Source organism: Pogona vitticeps, chromosome 13 (genome assembly GCF_051106095.1).
Source record: "Pogona vitticeps strain Pit_001003342236 chromosome 13, PviZW2.1, whole genome shotgun sequence".
NCBI lineage: Eukaryota > Metazoa > Chordata > Lepidosauria > Squamata > Agamidae > Pogona > Pogona vitticeps.
Genome location: NC_135795.1, coordinates 13,517,272 through 13,534,125, shown reverse-complemented (window position 1 = coordinate 13,534,125; position 16,854 = coordinate 13,517,272). Strand labels below are relative to the sequence as shown.

The following is a 16,854-nucleotide window of genomic DNA, read 5'->3' as shown; positions in this document are numbered from 1 at the left end:
TTTAGATACTGCTGGGGAGGAATGCATAGCCATCACCATTAGTTTCCATGAGAGAGACACCATGGAAGCTTTCATTAACTACAACTACATGGTGGCCAGGATGACTATATAATGGCATATCAAGGCTTCAGGAAGATGTTTTTAAAAGTCAGTTAAAGACTTGGCTCTTTAGGCAGGCCTTCCCTCCAGCCAAGACTCGATTTGCTCTCTTTGGTTTTCTTTTTTCCCCGTCTTGAACTTCTAAATTTGTTGATTTAATTATGTGATTGTTTTATGATGACTATTTTTTATGATGTTTTATAACTGCTTGTAAGCCGCTCCGAGTAGACTCTGTCTAGAGGGGTGGGGTAGAAGTCAAATAATAAACAAAATAAAATAAATAAACAATGCAGGATCAAACCAAGCCTGGCAAAGCAAAACCCACATTCCAGAAAAGAAAAGCAAGTCAAGGTAAAAGAAAACTAAGCCGAGAGTTTGGTGGGACACAGATGGATTCTGGGAGAAAGAAATTCTCTGCACGGAAGACAGAAGTTCAGGATAAAGACAGCACCATGGACAGATCTAAAAGGTGGTCAAACTGGAGAGTTACAGGTCCAGGACGGAAATGGTTCTTCAGCAACAGACGATCTCATAGTGAGTCTGAAACTGAGCTGTTGTTCAATATCAGTGACTAGCTTAGCTCCACCTTTGCTCTGAAACCCTTTTCACTTTAACTGCATTGGGAAGGCATGCCTCCCATGAAGCTCGTGGATTATGACTACAGCTTAAGACAGCCTTTTCGGGCCAGAGAGATCCTTGTGCAGGAGCTTTCTGAGCAGCGAGGACATTCAGGTCTGCGCACAAAGCTATCTAGAGCTCAGGAAAGTTTTCTTCTGGACCACAGCTCACTAAACAAGACTAAAACAAGGCCTGAAGTCCTGGGGTTCCAATAAATATTTACTCTTTATTTTAACTTACTACATTTATAGAAGTCTTCCCACTACAAAGTAGTATTCAAGACGGCCTACAATTTTCATAAAAGAATTAAAAACATAGGTTGGGGGGGGCTGATGAAACTGTTTCACCTTCTGCCCTTTCCTAGGGATGGGGTCCAAATTCATTTGGCTCACATTTTAATGCAAACCGACTCAATCTGCACTTCCCAAACAAATATGCAAACTGCAACACACTTTTTCCTCTGCACCGTACTACATTTTTCAATGCTGCTCACCAAGAAATGCAAAAAAGTACGTTAAGGAACAAAGATCAACTATGCATACCCTGGAAAACATTGCATGCAAAATCATGTACATTAAATGAAGCTATATTGGATATAATAGGAAGCACATGCGTAAACAGAAATTGTACAAACAAAATGCACATGAACTTTCTACAGACTGAGCTGGAAATGGGATATAACAAACAGAAGCTCAAGGGAAAAGTCAGTATTATAGGAAGCAAAACAAACCATTTCAGGACTATTCTGCACTGACTGTAGGATTCTGACAGCTGTAGTCCAGAAAGTATATTTTTCAGGTTCTGCTTCCTCTTTTGAAATCTTTTCTCTGACTCTCCATAAACATCAGGGCCAGAAACTTCCCCCGTTCCCCAGAAAACAGAATATAAAAAACTGTATTCCAATTCCAGATACTGGCCTAGAATTATCTGCATTCTAAATGACAAAAATTAGCCAATTGCAGATATTCCAGCACAAGACAATATTTGCGATTCACATTTTTTAAAAGAAAGCCTTTACATCTTTAGGAATCAAGATGCAATTTACTACGAAGGGAACGAGCATACCAGAAAAGACATAAAACCAAAGACATAGCAATAGAAGTAGGCTCAAATGCACCACAGTCTCCCTTGCACATTGAAGAGGCAGGAGGAGGAGAAAGGAGGAATAATCAGATTAACTCACCTCATTTATTGGTTCCAACTGTCCTTTTAGATAGCCATGATGAAGCAGAAGGGAAGAAAAAAAAGGAGGGGGAGAGACAAGACCAGTTTAGCAAAACCCTGATGACTCCCAGATACCTGCCCTCCCAAGCATTGTGATACAGCTTCCCTTTTTTAAGCAAAATGAAGCTACCTTCAGTTCTGAGTGTCTTATATATATTTTATGGAAGGTGAAACTAGTCTCTCCAGGGGAGAATCAATTGCTTTTGTAAGCTTTTCCCTATGGGTTTCTATTTCTGTGCCCTTTCACAAGATGTTCTCTGTGTTTTGAACTTCCTAGAAATCAATCCAGTCCCAGATGTGAATTCCCCCCCCCCCGCCATCCAATGAACGTCATTAAGCATCAAATGGATAATTTTAGAGAGCCAGTGTGCTACTGTGTGCTAGATTCAAATCCATATCCAGATAGGGAAACACACTGTGGGTATGGCAATTCATTGAACATCTCACATTTCTTAAAAACTATATTAGGATTATAAACTTGAAGTGACTAGATGACACTGTGCAATAATTATGCCCCCAAGGCAGACATCCTCCCAAGAGGTTGGCTTCCAGATGTATTTCTGGAATTCTGGGTGGTCTGCAAAATAAAAGACAGCCTCAGGGGCTGCGGCTCACTCTTAGATCATGCACATGCTGGCTGAGGATGATGGAGTTATAGCCCAATACACTCGCAGAGCACTTGGCTGGGGAGGGGGCTCACCTAAGACTATGATTCTTAGTCAGCTAGTACTGATGTAGTGATTGCACCGGAAATTAATGTGAAGTACTGCTCAGAATCCCCTTCACGGATTGCTGCCTTGTTGTGGCAAAGGGGCTTGAATAATTCAGAGACGTTATGGGCTATGCCGTGCAGGGACGCCCAAGATGGAAAGGTCATAGTGGAGACTTCGGACTAAACGTGATCCACCTGGAGCAGAAACTGGCGAGCCATTCCAGTATCTTTGCCAAGAAAACACCATGGACACAAACAAAAGGCTACAATATATGATGCTGGAAGATGAGCCCCTCAGGTCGGAAGGTGTCCAACATGCTACTGAGGAAGAGCAGCGGACAAGTACAAGTAGCTCCAGAGCTAATGAAGTGGTTGGGCCAAAGCTAAAAGGACGCTCAGCTGTGGACGTGCCTGGAAGTGAAAGGAAAGTCCAATGCTGCAAAGAAAAATACTGCATGGGAACCTGGAATGTAAGATCTATGAACCTTGGTAAGCTGGATGTGATCAAACAGGAGATGGAAAGAATAAACATTGACATCCTGGGCGTCAGTGAACTAAAATGGACAGATATGGGCAATTTCAATTCAGATGATTATCATATCTACTATTGTGGGCAAGAATCCCGTAGAAGGAATGGAGTAGCCCTCATAGTCAACAAAAGAGTGGGAAAAGCTGTAATGGGATACAATCTCAAAAATGATAGAATGATGTCAATACGAATCCAAGGCAGACCTTTCAACATCACAATAATCCAAGTTTATGCACCAACCACCAATGCTGAAGAGGCTGAAACTGACCAATTCTATGAAGACTTACAATACCTTCTAGAACTGGCACCAAAGAAAGATGTTCTTCTCATTATAGGGATTGGAATACTAAAGTAGGGAGCCAAGAGATAAAATGAACAACAGGTAAGTTTGGCCTTGGAGTTCAAAACTAAGCAGGGTAAAGGATAATAGAGATTTATCAAGAGAACAAGCTGGTCATCACAAACACTCTTTTCCAATAACACAACAGGACATGGACATCACCAGATTGGCAATACCGAAATCAGATTGATGGAAATCAGAGATCTCCATCTCTGCAGCCAAAGATGGAGAAGCTCTATACAGTCAGCAAAAACAAGACCTGGAGCTGATTGTGAAACTGAAGAAAGCAGGAAAAATTACTGGGCTAGTCAGGTATAATCTAAACCAAATCCCTTATGAATACACAGTGGAAGTAAAGAACAGATTTAAAGAACTAGATTTGGTGGACAGAGTGCCTGAAGAACTTTGGATAGAGGCTCGTAACATTGTACAGGAGCAGCAACAAAAACCATCCCAAAGAAAAGGAAATGCAAAAAAGCAAAGAGGCTGTCCAACGAGGCCTTAGAAATAGCAGAGAACAAAAGGGTAACAAAATGCAAGGGAGATAGGTAAAGTTACAGAAAATTGAATGCAGACTTCCAAAGAGTAGCAAGGAGAGACAAGAGGGCCTTCTTAAATGAACAATGCAAAGAAATAGAGGAAAATAATAGAAAAGGAAAAACCAGAGATCTGTTCAGGAAAATTGGAGATATTAGAGGAACATTTTGTGCAAAGATGGACATGATAAAGGACAAAAATGGGAGGGACCTAACAGAAGCAGAAGACATCAAGAAGAGGTGGCAAGAATACACAGAGGAATTATATCAGAAAGATTGGGATATCCCAGACAATCCAGATAATGTGGTTGCTGACCTTGAGCCAGACATCCTGGAGAGTGAAGTCAAGTGGGCCTTAGAAAGCCTGGCTAACAACAAGGCCAGTGGAGGGGACGGCATTCCAGCTGAACTATTTAAAATCTTAAAAGATGATGCTGTTAAGGTGCTACATTCAATATGTCAGCAAGTTTGGAAAACTCAACAGTGGCCAGAGGACTGGAAAAGATCAGTCTACATCGCAATCCCAAAGAAGGGCAGTGCCAAAGAATGCTCCAACTACCATCCAATTGCACTCATTTCACAAGCTAGCAAGGTTATGCTCAAAATCCTACAAGGTAGGCTTCAGCAGTATGTGGACCGAGAACTCCCAGAAGTGCAAGCTGGATTCCAAAGGGTCAGAGGAACTAGAGACCAAATTGCTAACATGCGCTGGATTATGGAGAAAGCCAGAGAGTTCCAGAAAAACATCTACTTCTGCTTCATTGACTACACAAAAGCCTTTGACTGTGCGGACCACAGCAAACTCTGGCAAGTCCTTAAAGAAATGGGAGTGCCTGACCACCTTATATATCTCCTGAGAAATCTATACGTGGGACAGGAAGCAACAGTTAGAACTGGATATGGAACAACTGATTGATTCAAAATTGGGAAAGGCTGTATATTGTCTCCCGGCTTATTTAACTTATATGCAGAATACATCATGCGAAAGGCTGGACTGGAGGAATCCCAAACTGGAACTAAGATTGCCGGAAGAAATATCAACAACCTCCAATATGCAGATGATACCACTCTGATGGCAGAAAGTGATGAGGACTTAAAGAACCTCGTAATGAGGGTGAAAGAGGAGAGTGCAAAAACGGTTTGAAACTCAACATCAAAAAAACTAAGATCATGGCCACTGGTCCCATCACCTCCTGGGAAATAGAAAGGGAAGATATGGAGGCAGTGACAGATTTTACTTTCTTGGGCTCCATGATCACTTCAGATGGAGACAGCAGCCATGAAATTAAAAGACGCCTACTTCTTGGGAGGAAAGCAATGACAAACCTTGACAGCATCTTAAAAAGCAAAGACATCACCTCGCCAACAAAAGTCCGAATAGTCAAAGCTATGGTTTTTCCTGTAGTGATGTATGGAAGCGAGAGCTGGACCATAAAGAAAGATGACCGCCAAAGAATTGATGCCTTTGAATTGTGGTGCTGGAGGAGACTCTTGAGAGTCCCCTGGACTGCAAGGAGATCAAACCTATCAATTCTAAAGGAAATCAACCCTGAGTGCTCACTGGAAGGACAGATTCTGAAGCTGAGGCTCCAGTACTTTGGCCATCTCATGAGAAGAGAAGACTCCCTAGTAAAGACCCTGATGTTGGGAAAGTGTGAGGGCAAGAGGAGAAGGGGACAACAGAGGACGAGATGGTTGGACAGTGTCATCGAAGCAACCAACATGAATTTGACCCAACTCCGGGAGGCAGTGGAAGACAGGATGGCCTGGCGTGCTCTGGCCCATGGGGTCACGAAGAGTCGGACACGACTAAACAACAACTACAACAAACTGAATTATTTCCAAGACTTTGCTCAACCTATACACAGAGATATTAACTGAAAATGTAATTCTTGCTACCAAGATGGTCTCCGATAAGCACCAAAAGCTCAAGTCAGTCACACAGGAGTATGGGATGACTCCAATAACCCAAGCCTGGGACAATTAGCAACTCATTCGATGGCAAGATTAGGTGGGAGAAGTATTACAATTTAAGATCCTCAGATCAGATTGCAACAACTTTCTTAGCAAAAGCAAACCGTTTCTCTGAAGATGTTTTTTCCTTTTTTCCCCTCAGCATCCCACCCTTCCACTCTGCAGACTTTTCTCAGAAATACTGTATGTTCCCCACTATTTCAACCTACTCCACAGGGTTATTGCGAGGATAAAATGGAGACAAGAAAAGCCACATATGCCTCCTTCAATTTGTAGGAAGAAAGGCAGAATAGAAATCTAGCTCGCAATGAGGCGAACGCCTCTTTTCCTCAAAAGAGACAGAATTTCAAAAGGTATTTTGCATCCAACTCTTAACATTCTTCTCTCTCATGGTTCAGGAAATTGCTTGTGCTGATAAAAGTCTGAATGTCTGAATAATAATAATGTGCTGTCAAATCTTTCAGGGTTTTCCAGGTAAAGAATATTCAGAAATGGTTTACCATTCCTATCTTCTGTGGACATCCTGGGACTGTGCCGCTTGCCCCAAGGCCTCACGGGCTGGCTCTGCTCGCAGGAGGCACAGTGGAGGAATCGAAATCCCAATCAGACACCTCAACTGTCTGGAACTATCCAGCCAGCTTGAATGTCTGAAGAGAGATGCAATTCTCTTCAGCAACAGGAGAAGAGTTTGCTTGTTTTTTGCCTCCACAGGCATCTCTTAACCCGGGGGGTGGGGGTGGAGGGAGACTCCAATAAGGGGAAAAATGGGAATTCATCGTTAGATGGGCTCAAGTCCACTTCATCAAGTGCAAGAGGTTTGACTACTTCATCCCTCTGATGATGAGGGCTCCAGCGGAGAGACACGAATAGCAGCCGTGAAGGACTGTTGGGCCAAAGAGCGAGGAGACACACATTCTGTTGCTGCAGAGACAGAACGGCAGGGAAGCACATCTGGGCTAAAGATTTGGAAAAGATCTTAAGCCATTAAACAGTGAGCCACAATACTTCAAAAAAGAGGTGGCAGCCACTTTGCTGAAGTTACTTTAGGGGAAACTGAGCCGCTGTTCAGCTGAGATACTATAGTTTCAAGACGGCTGCAGTGGTCAGAATAGGGAACTGGACTGCAGGAACTCCAGAGTCCCTTCCAACTACACAGGGCCAAGGTCCTAGATCAGTGGTTCCCAACCTGGGGTAACACAGGGGGTCTTGGACTGCAATTCCCATAAGCCTTCACCAACAGCTGTGCTGGCCAGAGTTTCTGGGAGTGCAAGTCTAAGAACATCTGGGTTATCCATGGTTGGGAACCACTGTTCTAGATCAGTGGTTCTTAACCTTTGTTACTCGGATGTTTTTGAACTGCAACTCCCAGAAACCCCAGCCAGCACAGTTGGTGGTGAAGGCTTCTGGGAGTTGCAGTCCAAAACTCCTGAGTAACCGAAGGTTAAGAACCAGTGTTCTAGATCATGGGCAGGCTAACTCCAGAGTTTGAGCATCCGAACATGCTCAACCCTGGAGGCCCAAACCCATTTCCAAAACTTCACCCCTAAAATGTTTCTTTGCAAAAATAGGCTACGTAAAAAGCCGCCTAGGTGGCCAGGGGGGGATTTTAATTTAAAAGACTGAGGAGGAAAGTTGGATAGGAATGTTAGGTGGGCCTCCAAACATGACAAAACTGCCCCCGATCCTAAAAGGGACATTTTGAGCCAAGAATAATCGCTAGCATCCCCAACGTTGCCCCTGATATTCCTTTGGGCCCCTGGGGAATTGCATATTGGCCACCCTTGCTATGGGCCTCAGCTCAACCCGCCATTACAGTATCTCTGGTCTGAATGAGTCAGCCAGTAAAAATGGGAAAGATTTCTGCCTGCAAAGGTGGAAAACAATACTGGTTTGAATGAAACAGCTTGGAAAAGTCTCTCTTTTTTGGGGACTAGTACTTCCCAAATCACAGAGACGGCATAGAAGACTGTGGGCTTCCTCATGTTCCTGGACGACAGCTGCCATAATCCCTTTTCATTGTCTACACTGGCAGGAGCTTCTAGAAATTGACATCTACCAACATCTGGAAGGCCCCTGAACGAGATGGATAAACTAGCGATCCCAATACAAGCATCTTTTTATGTCCTTTTGCTTCCTGGAAACCAAAGCCAGGCCAGAGGCCAAAGTCAACAAATCATTCCAATTTTTTGCTCTCTGGCAGTTGGCATTCAGCAGAACAGCCAGGATTCAGCATCAGTGATTCATCTAATAAAACAACTGTAAGCTTTAGGTGCATCAAGTGGGCTGTAAATACAGTGGTGTCTCACTTAGCGAGCGCTCCGTTTTGCGATGAAATCGCTTTACGACATTTTTGCGATCGCAAAACGATGTTCCCTATGGGGGAATTTCCCTTTGCGATGATCGGTTCCCTGCTTCGGTGGCCAGGGGGCAGGTTCCCTGCTTCGGGAACTGAGCATCGCAAAGCGATGATTTTTTAACAGCTGATCGGCGGTTTCAAAATGGCCACTGGGTAAACAAAATGGCCGCCCGCTGTTTTCTGGGATGGATTCCTCACTTACCAGGCAGCGGAAATAGCCACGCTATGGAGGATCTTTGCTGAACTGTGAGTTCTAAGCCCATAGGAACGCATTAATCAGGTTTTAATGCGTTTCTATGGGGTTTTTTATTTCGCATTGCGACGTTTTCGTTCTGCAGCGATTTTTGCAGAACGAATTAACGTCGCAATGCAAGGCACCACTGTATAACAAAATAAATACTCAGCCTCACACTGCAGTGATTCGTGGGGGGGGGAGAGATAAGACAGAGACGTCTGGGCCTCAAGTTTAGCTAGAAACTCTGTCTGCCCCTCTTCAAATCCAGAGGCTGGAAAAGGTACTTTTCCTCGAATTTTCCAGCCAGCACACTTGTTGGAAAAATCACGTAAACTGTAGTCTGGGAAAGTACGGTTCTGACCCTAGCTTGTTCTAAACATGACTAGGGCATCTGTGTTTGGAGCCCTGGACACTCAAATGCTCTTTGGTGTAATAACACACATCTTAACCTTTGCATCATTGGCACAGCCAGCCTGTCCCACGGCTAGACTCTTGGATGCAGTTCATCTGTCCCTGGAGATCTGAACTTGTTCAAATACAGTATTTATTGTATGACTATTTAAGGGTTTAAGGGTTATGAGGTCAGGAATTTCTTCAGAGAAACAGAACCAAGCTGAGCCCTTGGTTGTCTTGTCACACAACCACCTCATCCATCCTGGTTTCCTCTCCCATCTTCCCTGGCTGTCTTCATTTCAGCTCTGCATCATTTGACTGGAGTAGTACTTTGCTGAGAAGTCTACAAGTAGATTATAGACCCATGGAATAATTGAGTTGAAAGGGGCCTATAAAGCCTTCAAATCCAACTCCCTACTCAATGCAGGAATACAAATCAAAGAATAACTCCCAGACAATTTTTTCTTGAACACCTCCAGCAATGGAGCAGTCACCACCTCCCATAGTACAGTAATTAGTCCTACTGTCATGCTGCTTTAACAGATAGGAAGGTTTCCATGATATTCAACCAAAAGCAAGCTTCCTGTAATTTGAAACCATTATTACACGTCCTGCACTCTTGGTTTCCAGACCTCTGACCAACCCTGTTGCCCTCCTCTGAACTTGTTCCAGTTTGTCAGCACCCTGCTTAAAATGTTGTGTCCACAATTGGACAAAGTGCTCAATTGGACCAGTTTCAAATAGACAAGAAGTAGTATTTCATAAGATCTGGAGTCTACTTCTGTTAATCCCACTTAAAACAGCCTTTTCTGCAGCCAGATCACACTATTGGTTCATTTCCAACTACTGATCTACAACAAATCCAGCATCTTTCTTACTCCTAGTATTACAGAGACAAATATCCCCATCTTGTAACTGTGCACTGGTTTTTCCCCTGGGTGTAGAACTTTGACTTATCCCTTTTAAATTCCATTCTGTTGTTTTCAGCCCAGTGCTGAAACCTATCAAGATAATTTTGAATACTGTTTCTTTCTTCCAGGGTATTAGCTGTTCCATCCAATTTTGTGTTATCTGCAAATCTGACGAGCATTCCCTGCACTCCCTCATCCACGTCATTAATAAAAATGTTTTAATAACTACTAGGTATTTTGTTCTTATTGCCGTATTGTTTTAATTCAACCACATAATAAAGTATGGAAAAAATGTTGAAGAGCACAGGGCCTAGGACTAAGTCTTGTGATATCTCACTTGTTATCTCCTCCCAGTTTGAGAAGGAACCATTCATGGATAAGAACTCTCTGAGTACAATTCTGCAACCAACTGTGTATCCACCTGACAGGTGTTTGTTTATTTTATTTATTCAATTTTTATATCAGCTATCTGACCAGCAATCACTCTGGGTGGTTCAAAAGACAATAAAACATACGCATAGTACTGTATAACAAAGTGTTCCAAATTAAACTAACTTAAATGAAATAATAAGGATGTTCTATCCACTCTACACCTAATTAGTTTGCTAATCAGAATAACATAGAGCACTTTGTCAAAGGCTTTGCTGAAGTCAAGATATATTTCATTTATGACATTCTGACAGTCTACCAGGGAGGTTATCCAATCAAAAAATGAGATAGGATTGGTCTGGTAGGCGTTCTTCTTGACAAATCCATGTTGGCTTCTACTTAATATGGCATTGTCCTGAAGATGCTTGCAGTGAGGCCACTTTATAATCTGCTCCAGAATTTTCCCTGGGATCAATGCCAAGATGACTGGTGTGTAGTTCCCGGGTTCCTCCTTTTTGAACACAGGGACAACATCAGTCCTCCTCCAATCCTCTGGCACCTCACCCATTTCCCATGATTTCAAGAAAGAATGGATAACGGTTATGAGAGTTCTTCAGTCCGTTCCCTTTAGTACTCTTGGATGCAGTTCATCTGTCCCTGGAGATTTGAACTTGTTCAAAGCAATACAGTATTTATTGACAACCTGTTTATCAATCTGAAGCTGCAATCCCATCTTGTATCCTCAATTAGTACTTCACATTTGTCTGGAGGGCCATAGACTGTTTTGGGGAAAGAATGAGCTAAAGTGGGAATTGAGAATTTCTATCTTTTCTTTGTCATCTGCTATCATTTTTTCCCACCCCAGTTGAGCCACTACTTCTTTTCTCTTTCTTTTGCTATGCATGTAGCTGAAGAATGCTTTTTCGCCGCTTTTAGCATTTCTTGCTAACCTCAACGTCTTCTCAGTTTTTGCCTTCCTAAGGCCATCTCTACAATTCTTTGCCACTTGTCTATATTCCTCCTTTGTAGCCTGGTCTCGCCTTACCTCCACTTCTCCTTTTTATTTTCCAGCTCTGAGACGATTGTGAAGCCACTTTTTTCTGTCTTCCACCCTTTTTTCTTGTTGGAAATGTATCTAGTTGTTCCTACAGAAATTCCTTTTTAAGAAATTCCCATCCTTATTGTACTCCTTTCCCTGTTCTCTTGTCATAGGATCTTATCACTGTTCTGAGTTTATCAAAACTGGCCTTCTTAAAATCCAGCATGTGCTTTTGTTCCCTTTGAAATCTACAACACAAGTAGAACATAATCACTTTCTCCCAGAGTTCCCCTTACTGCCAATTCTTCCACCAAGTCATTCTGTTGGTTAGAACCAAGTCCAGGATAGCTACTCCTCTAGTTTCTTTCTCCGTTTGTTGTAGGAGAAAGTGATCATCAACAAAAGACAGGAATTTCTTAGAAGAGCCAAATTTGGCAGAATTTGCATTCTAATCAACATCAGGATAACTGGTCTTGTTCTTCCCATCCTTATCTCAGGTCAGTCCCTCTGTGCCAAATCTAGTACAAAAATCAGTGTGACTTGTGTTAGTATTGGCCGACAAGCCTTGACTCACAAGTTTATTATTTTATTTATTTATTTATTTGATTTATATACCTCCCATCTAGCTAAAGGCCACTTTGAGCAGTTTACAACATAAAAAACAAAACAAAAAATCAAATTAATAATCATGAATCACAAAATGATACATCTACAATGTATATAACAGAAATAATAAACCATTAAAATACATACTATAACACAGTAAATAACTAAACATTTAATTGGCAGTATTTTTATAGTATTTCAGCCATAGCAGCAGTTTAGGTGAGCTCTGTAGAGGGAATATTTTGAAACGTCTGCTGAAATCACCAAATCTTGAGTTGTTTCTTGAAGGGGTCAGAATAACAGTGGTTGGTAACTGACTCCACAGGTGAGGAGTGACAGCCAAGAAGGTCCACTCCTCACCTGTGGAGTGGGCCTTCATGGGACCGATATCTTTTTTCTTCGTGGGCCTTTTCTTGGGACCAACATCTTCAGCCGTCCTGCCTGGGAGGAATGGGCAGGGCATGTAGTCCCAGTGGAGAATAGGGGTTTTGCCAGATATGGAGATCCCAACTCATTTAGGGCTTTGTAGGTTAAGCAGAGACATCACCTTGCCCACAAAAGTCCGAATAGTCAAAGCTATGGTTTTTCCTGTAGTGATGTATGGAAGTGAGAGCTGGACCATAAAGAAAGCAGACCGCCGAAGAATTGATGCTTTTGAATTGTGGTGCTGGAGGAGACTCTTGAGAATCCCCTGGACTGCAAGGAGAACAAACCTATCAATTCTAAAGGAAATCAACCCTGAGTGCTCACTGGAAGGACAGATCCTGAAGCTGAGGCTCCAGTACTTTGGCCATCTCATGAGAAGATAAGACTCCCTGGAAAAGACCTTAATGTTGGGAAAGTGTGAAGGCAAGAGGAGAAGGGGACGACAGAGGATGAGATGGTTGGACAGTGTCACCGAAGAAACCAACATGATTCTGACCCAACTCCGGGAGGCAGTGGAAGATAGGAGAGCCTGGCGTGCTCTGGTCCATGGGGTCACGAAGAGTCGGACACGACTAAACGACTAAACAAAACGAAATGAACCAACACCCTGAAGCTGGGATGGAAATAGGCAGGCCACTACGGTCAGGGGGCCAAAATCAGGGAAATACGTTGGTCTCTGTTGGCTCCACTTAGGAGGCCTGGCCACCATGTCGTGGACCTGCTGGAATTTCTGTACCCGCCTCATGAGTAGCCCCACATAGACAGTGTGACAGTTAATCTCTTCTTGAGACTACCAGTGCATGGACCAACACAGTGAGGGTCTCAGGGTCACGGTAGGGGCGTAGCTGGGCAATCTGCCAGGTGGATCATAGCCCTGTCTGGGTCTCCATGGCCAGCGCTGGCTCCTGCAGAACTCCCAAGCGGGCACCTCTCATCCTTCGCGGCCAGAGTAGCCCCATCAAAGGAAAGGGAGGCACCCAAACAGCAGATAGCAGGGGGACCCACCCGGAGGACCTCCATCTTGTCTGGGCTTTGTTTCCAACAAAATACCAGGAATAAAGTTATAAAGAAGAGCTTCCTCACAATAAATGCTGTTTGATAATGGGCTGCATTAACTCAGCGGACCTTCTTTTATGAAGGTTCTGAAACCAAGGCTGGACGCAGGATGTTTTAGCCGTGGACTTGGCCCCCCATCAGGAGGGGTGGACCAGGTGAACAACAGGTGTCTCCTCCAACTTTACTCTTCTATAACTTCCAGCTCCTCTGGCTCTAGTTAATTATCTGCAGTCAAGTTGGAACCCACTTATAGTGACTCTATAGGGCTTTTCAAGGTAAGTGAGCAGTGTTGGGAGGGGTTTTGTCAGTTCCACGACCACCTGTGAGTTTCTACGGCCAAGTGGGTTTGAATCCTGGTCTCCAAAGCCCTCGCCCACCATTCTATCCACAGCCCCACCCCAGGGGTCCTTGATTCTCCTCTGGACGGGATTAAGTCTTATAGCATCATTTACCTGGCAGGGTTGTTGTTAGAATAAATGGGCCACACATGTTGCCTTGACTTAGGTGGAAGAAGGCGGCCAGCATAATACAGCAATAAACAAATGGCACCCTTACCAAACTGAGCTGCCAATCATCATCATAGCAAGGGACCAGAACAGGGTTGGAAGCGGGGAGGGAGAACTGGAGATCCTTTGCTTATCCTGCCGTCACTACCAGTCGCTGTTTTGTTTTCTCTCTCTGCTTCCTCTAGCATCTTCCATATACGTTTTAAAATGGCATTTATTACGGGGACATAAAAGTCTTTTAAAATCTGGTCTGTTTTCGCGTTTTCCTTGCTTCCTTTTCCCCATCCCTCTTCTCCTCCTCTTCTCCTCCCTCTTCTTCTCTTCTCCTCCTAACCCACCCACCCCCCTCCGGGACCTTGGGCATAATTTCGTGCCTTAAAAGAAAGTCCCGATGATGGTGGGGATTTGGGCTTAATTCAGCAGCCTTGTCCCAAGCCTCTACTCCTGCATCGTTCAAAGGCCACTCCCGCTCTGTCCAAGTCTGCATTCGGGGCCAGAATGCCATTTTAGACACGCGTGCGCGCACACACACGCACATGCCCTTCTTTCCCCAAGAACGCGGGCCCTTTTCTCTCGGAGCCGCCCGCAGGTTAAGCCCCCTCCCCGCGTCCTCCCAGCCCTCTCCCCTTCTCCTCCTTCTCCTTCTCCTCCTTGCGCAGCCACGCCATTTAACCTCCAAGAGGCCCCGGGGCGAAGCGGCCACGCACCGACCCCCGCCCAGGGCGCCCGGGCAAGAGGCGAGGCGGGCGGCGGGGGGGGGGCTCTGCCTGCCCGGCGAAAGAGGAAGGACGACCCGCCGGAAAGACCCCGAGAGGCCGGCGGGGCTACAGGTGGCCCCTTCTCCTCCCGCGCCAGAGGAAAGCCCTCAACTCGCCAAACTCCCTCAAGTTTCCCTGAGCAAACCCGGGGCTGGGCGGGTGGGGCGGGGGGGTGTGTGTGTGCGTGCTGGGGATGCTGGTGGTGGCGGTGGTGGTGCCCTCCCTTGCTGGGAGCGCAGCAGGTCGACCACCCTCGGGGCTCCAAAAAGAGACGCCGGCCTCTTTTTCACCTGGCGACCGGTCCCCGCCGCCGCCCCCCTCCCGCTCGCCCGGGCCACCCCCGGGGGCGCCTCAGCCCCTACCTGCAGGTACGCCATCTTCCTCGGGGTGCCTGGCCAGAGGAGGCTCCCGCCCAGCAGCGGCACCACCACCACCACCGGCCGGCGAGAGGGAGGGAGGGAGGGCGTCTGGCCTCCTCGGCGGGAGCGCGCCCGACGTGCCCGGGCTGCTCAATGAGCGCTGCCGGCCGGAGGGAGCCCGGCTCGCTCCCCCCCCCCCGAGCGCCTCGGGCGGCGCCTCCGCCTTCCCTGCCCCTTCCCTGCCCGGTCGGGACAGAGGCGCGGACGCCAGAGCCGCCGCGAGGCTCTCCCCCGGGACTTGGGGGCCGCGGCGGCGGCGGCGGCGGCGGCTTCCTTCCCTCTCCCCGCCCGCGCCGCCTTTCTGGACAAAAGCTCCCCCCCCCTCCCCAGCGGGTCTGGCCCTGACCGGCTCTTCCCTCCTCCCGCCTCGAGGGCATCTCTTGAGCTCCCCAATTGTAAGCAAAAAAAAAAAGAGGGGGGAGTGATAATGACTTTTAGGAAACAGCACTTCTCCATGCCAGGAAGCAGCCACGGGCATCACCTGAGAAAATAGGCAAAAGGGGACGGCGGGTGGTCTCCCCGCCAACGATGCAACCTGTGGCAGGAAGAAGGCGGATACAGACGTGCGGGGACCTGAAAGGGCTTGCCCAGAGCTTGCTGCTGCTGCTGCTGTTCTCGCCACTAGGGGGAGCCCGGGAACCGCAAATGGGGTCGGAGGCGCACACGCCGCCCCTGTACAGTACTGACCGTGTCGGGAGTGACCGGTAGGGGGAGCCCGGTTTGGGAAGGGCTCCCGACCTGTTGTCCTCCGGAGAGGGCAGAGGCTGCCACCAACTCCTGGCCTCCCCCGGGCAACTAACTGGCGGGGAGGGGGGCGGTAAAGGGAGTGGGGCTTCAACCCAGCTGGAGGGCTGAGGAAGTGGGTGCGACTCCACTTGCCGATGGAGTTTCAGAAAGACAGAAACACACACACATCAGAATTGTTTGTTTTTTTAAAAAAGACTTCGAATTGCCTACCAGACACCACCACCTTGCCAACAAAGGTCCACATAGTCAAAGCTATGGTTTCCCTAGTAGCCTGGCCTGGTGTGCTCTGGTCCATGGATGGGGTCGTGAAGAATCAGACACGACTTAACAACTAAACAACAACAACCAGACCTGATTATAGCATTAGGCTTCAGAGCCCAATGGATAAATAAGAGAATTTCAAAGTGGAGCCTTTAAAAGCTTGCTTATTTGCGGTTGCTTGTATGCAAAGGATTTGGGGCTGCTGCTCTGAAATAATTTTAACTGGAATTTTTTTTGCTAGTTATGATGGACATTATAGTCGAAAAAAGCGACTTTTCCAAGTTCCCACTGTGTGAAATGGGCTTCATACTGTATATTATTCATACACATTAAAGTGTGTGGTTTATATGCTGCCCCATCGTGCTCAAAGCACTCTCTGGACAGTTTATGACATAAGTATTCAAACAACACTTCCCCTTACCCAGCAGGCTGGGTAATTCAATTTTGAGACCTTGGAAAGAGGGAAGGCTGAGTCAACCCTGAGCTGGCTCCCTCAAACTCAGGTGAGGAGCAGAGTCTTGGCTGCAGGACTGCAGGTTAACCAGTGCAACATGAATGGTAATATGACTCCCCGTTATTACATGCCAGTCATACACATTTGCTGAAAAGTTCTTCTCATGGATGGTTTGGGACACACCCAGGTCCATCCATGGCAGCCCTCCCTACCACCCTTGTTAGGCAAGTCATCACATCTGCCATCGATTAGGAATTGCTTTAAGTTACTATATTATGCTGTCACA

At 46.0% G+C, this 16,854-nt stretch overlaps 1 protein-coding gene across 11 annotated transcripts in view; it reads right to left on the bottom strand.

Moving 5' to 3' along the window:
- The window catches only part of SYT17 (synaptotagmin 17), a 108,830-nt gene that overhangs the window by 87,654 nt on the left and 4,322 nt on the right, over positions 1 to 16,854 (bottom strand). For 5 of the 11 annotated variants that reach the window (XM_078381251.1, XM_078381247.1, XM_078381246.1 and 2 more), the window contains exon 2: positions 1,901 to 1,923. In XM_078381251.1, coding sequence (XP_078237377.1) covers positions 1,901 to 1,905 — 5 coding nt within the window. In that variant the 5' untranslated portion in view covers positions 1,906 to 1,923. Of the gene's footprint in view, positions 1 to 1,900; positions 1,924 to 15,049; positions 15,149 to 16,854 lie in introns of those variants that run through there. The other 6 variants (XM_078381248.1, XM_078381249.1, XM_078381254.1 and 3 more) reach the window with 4 other exon arrangements.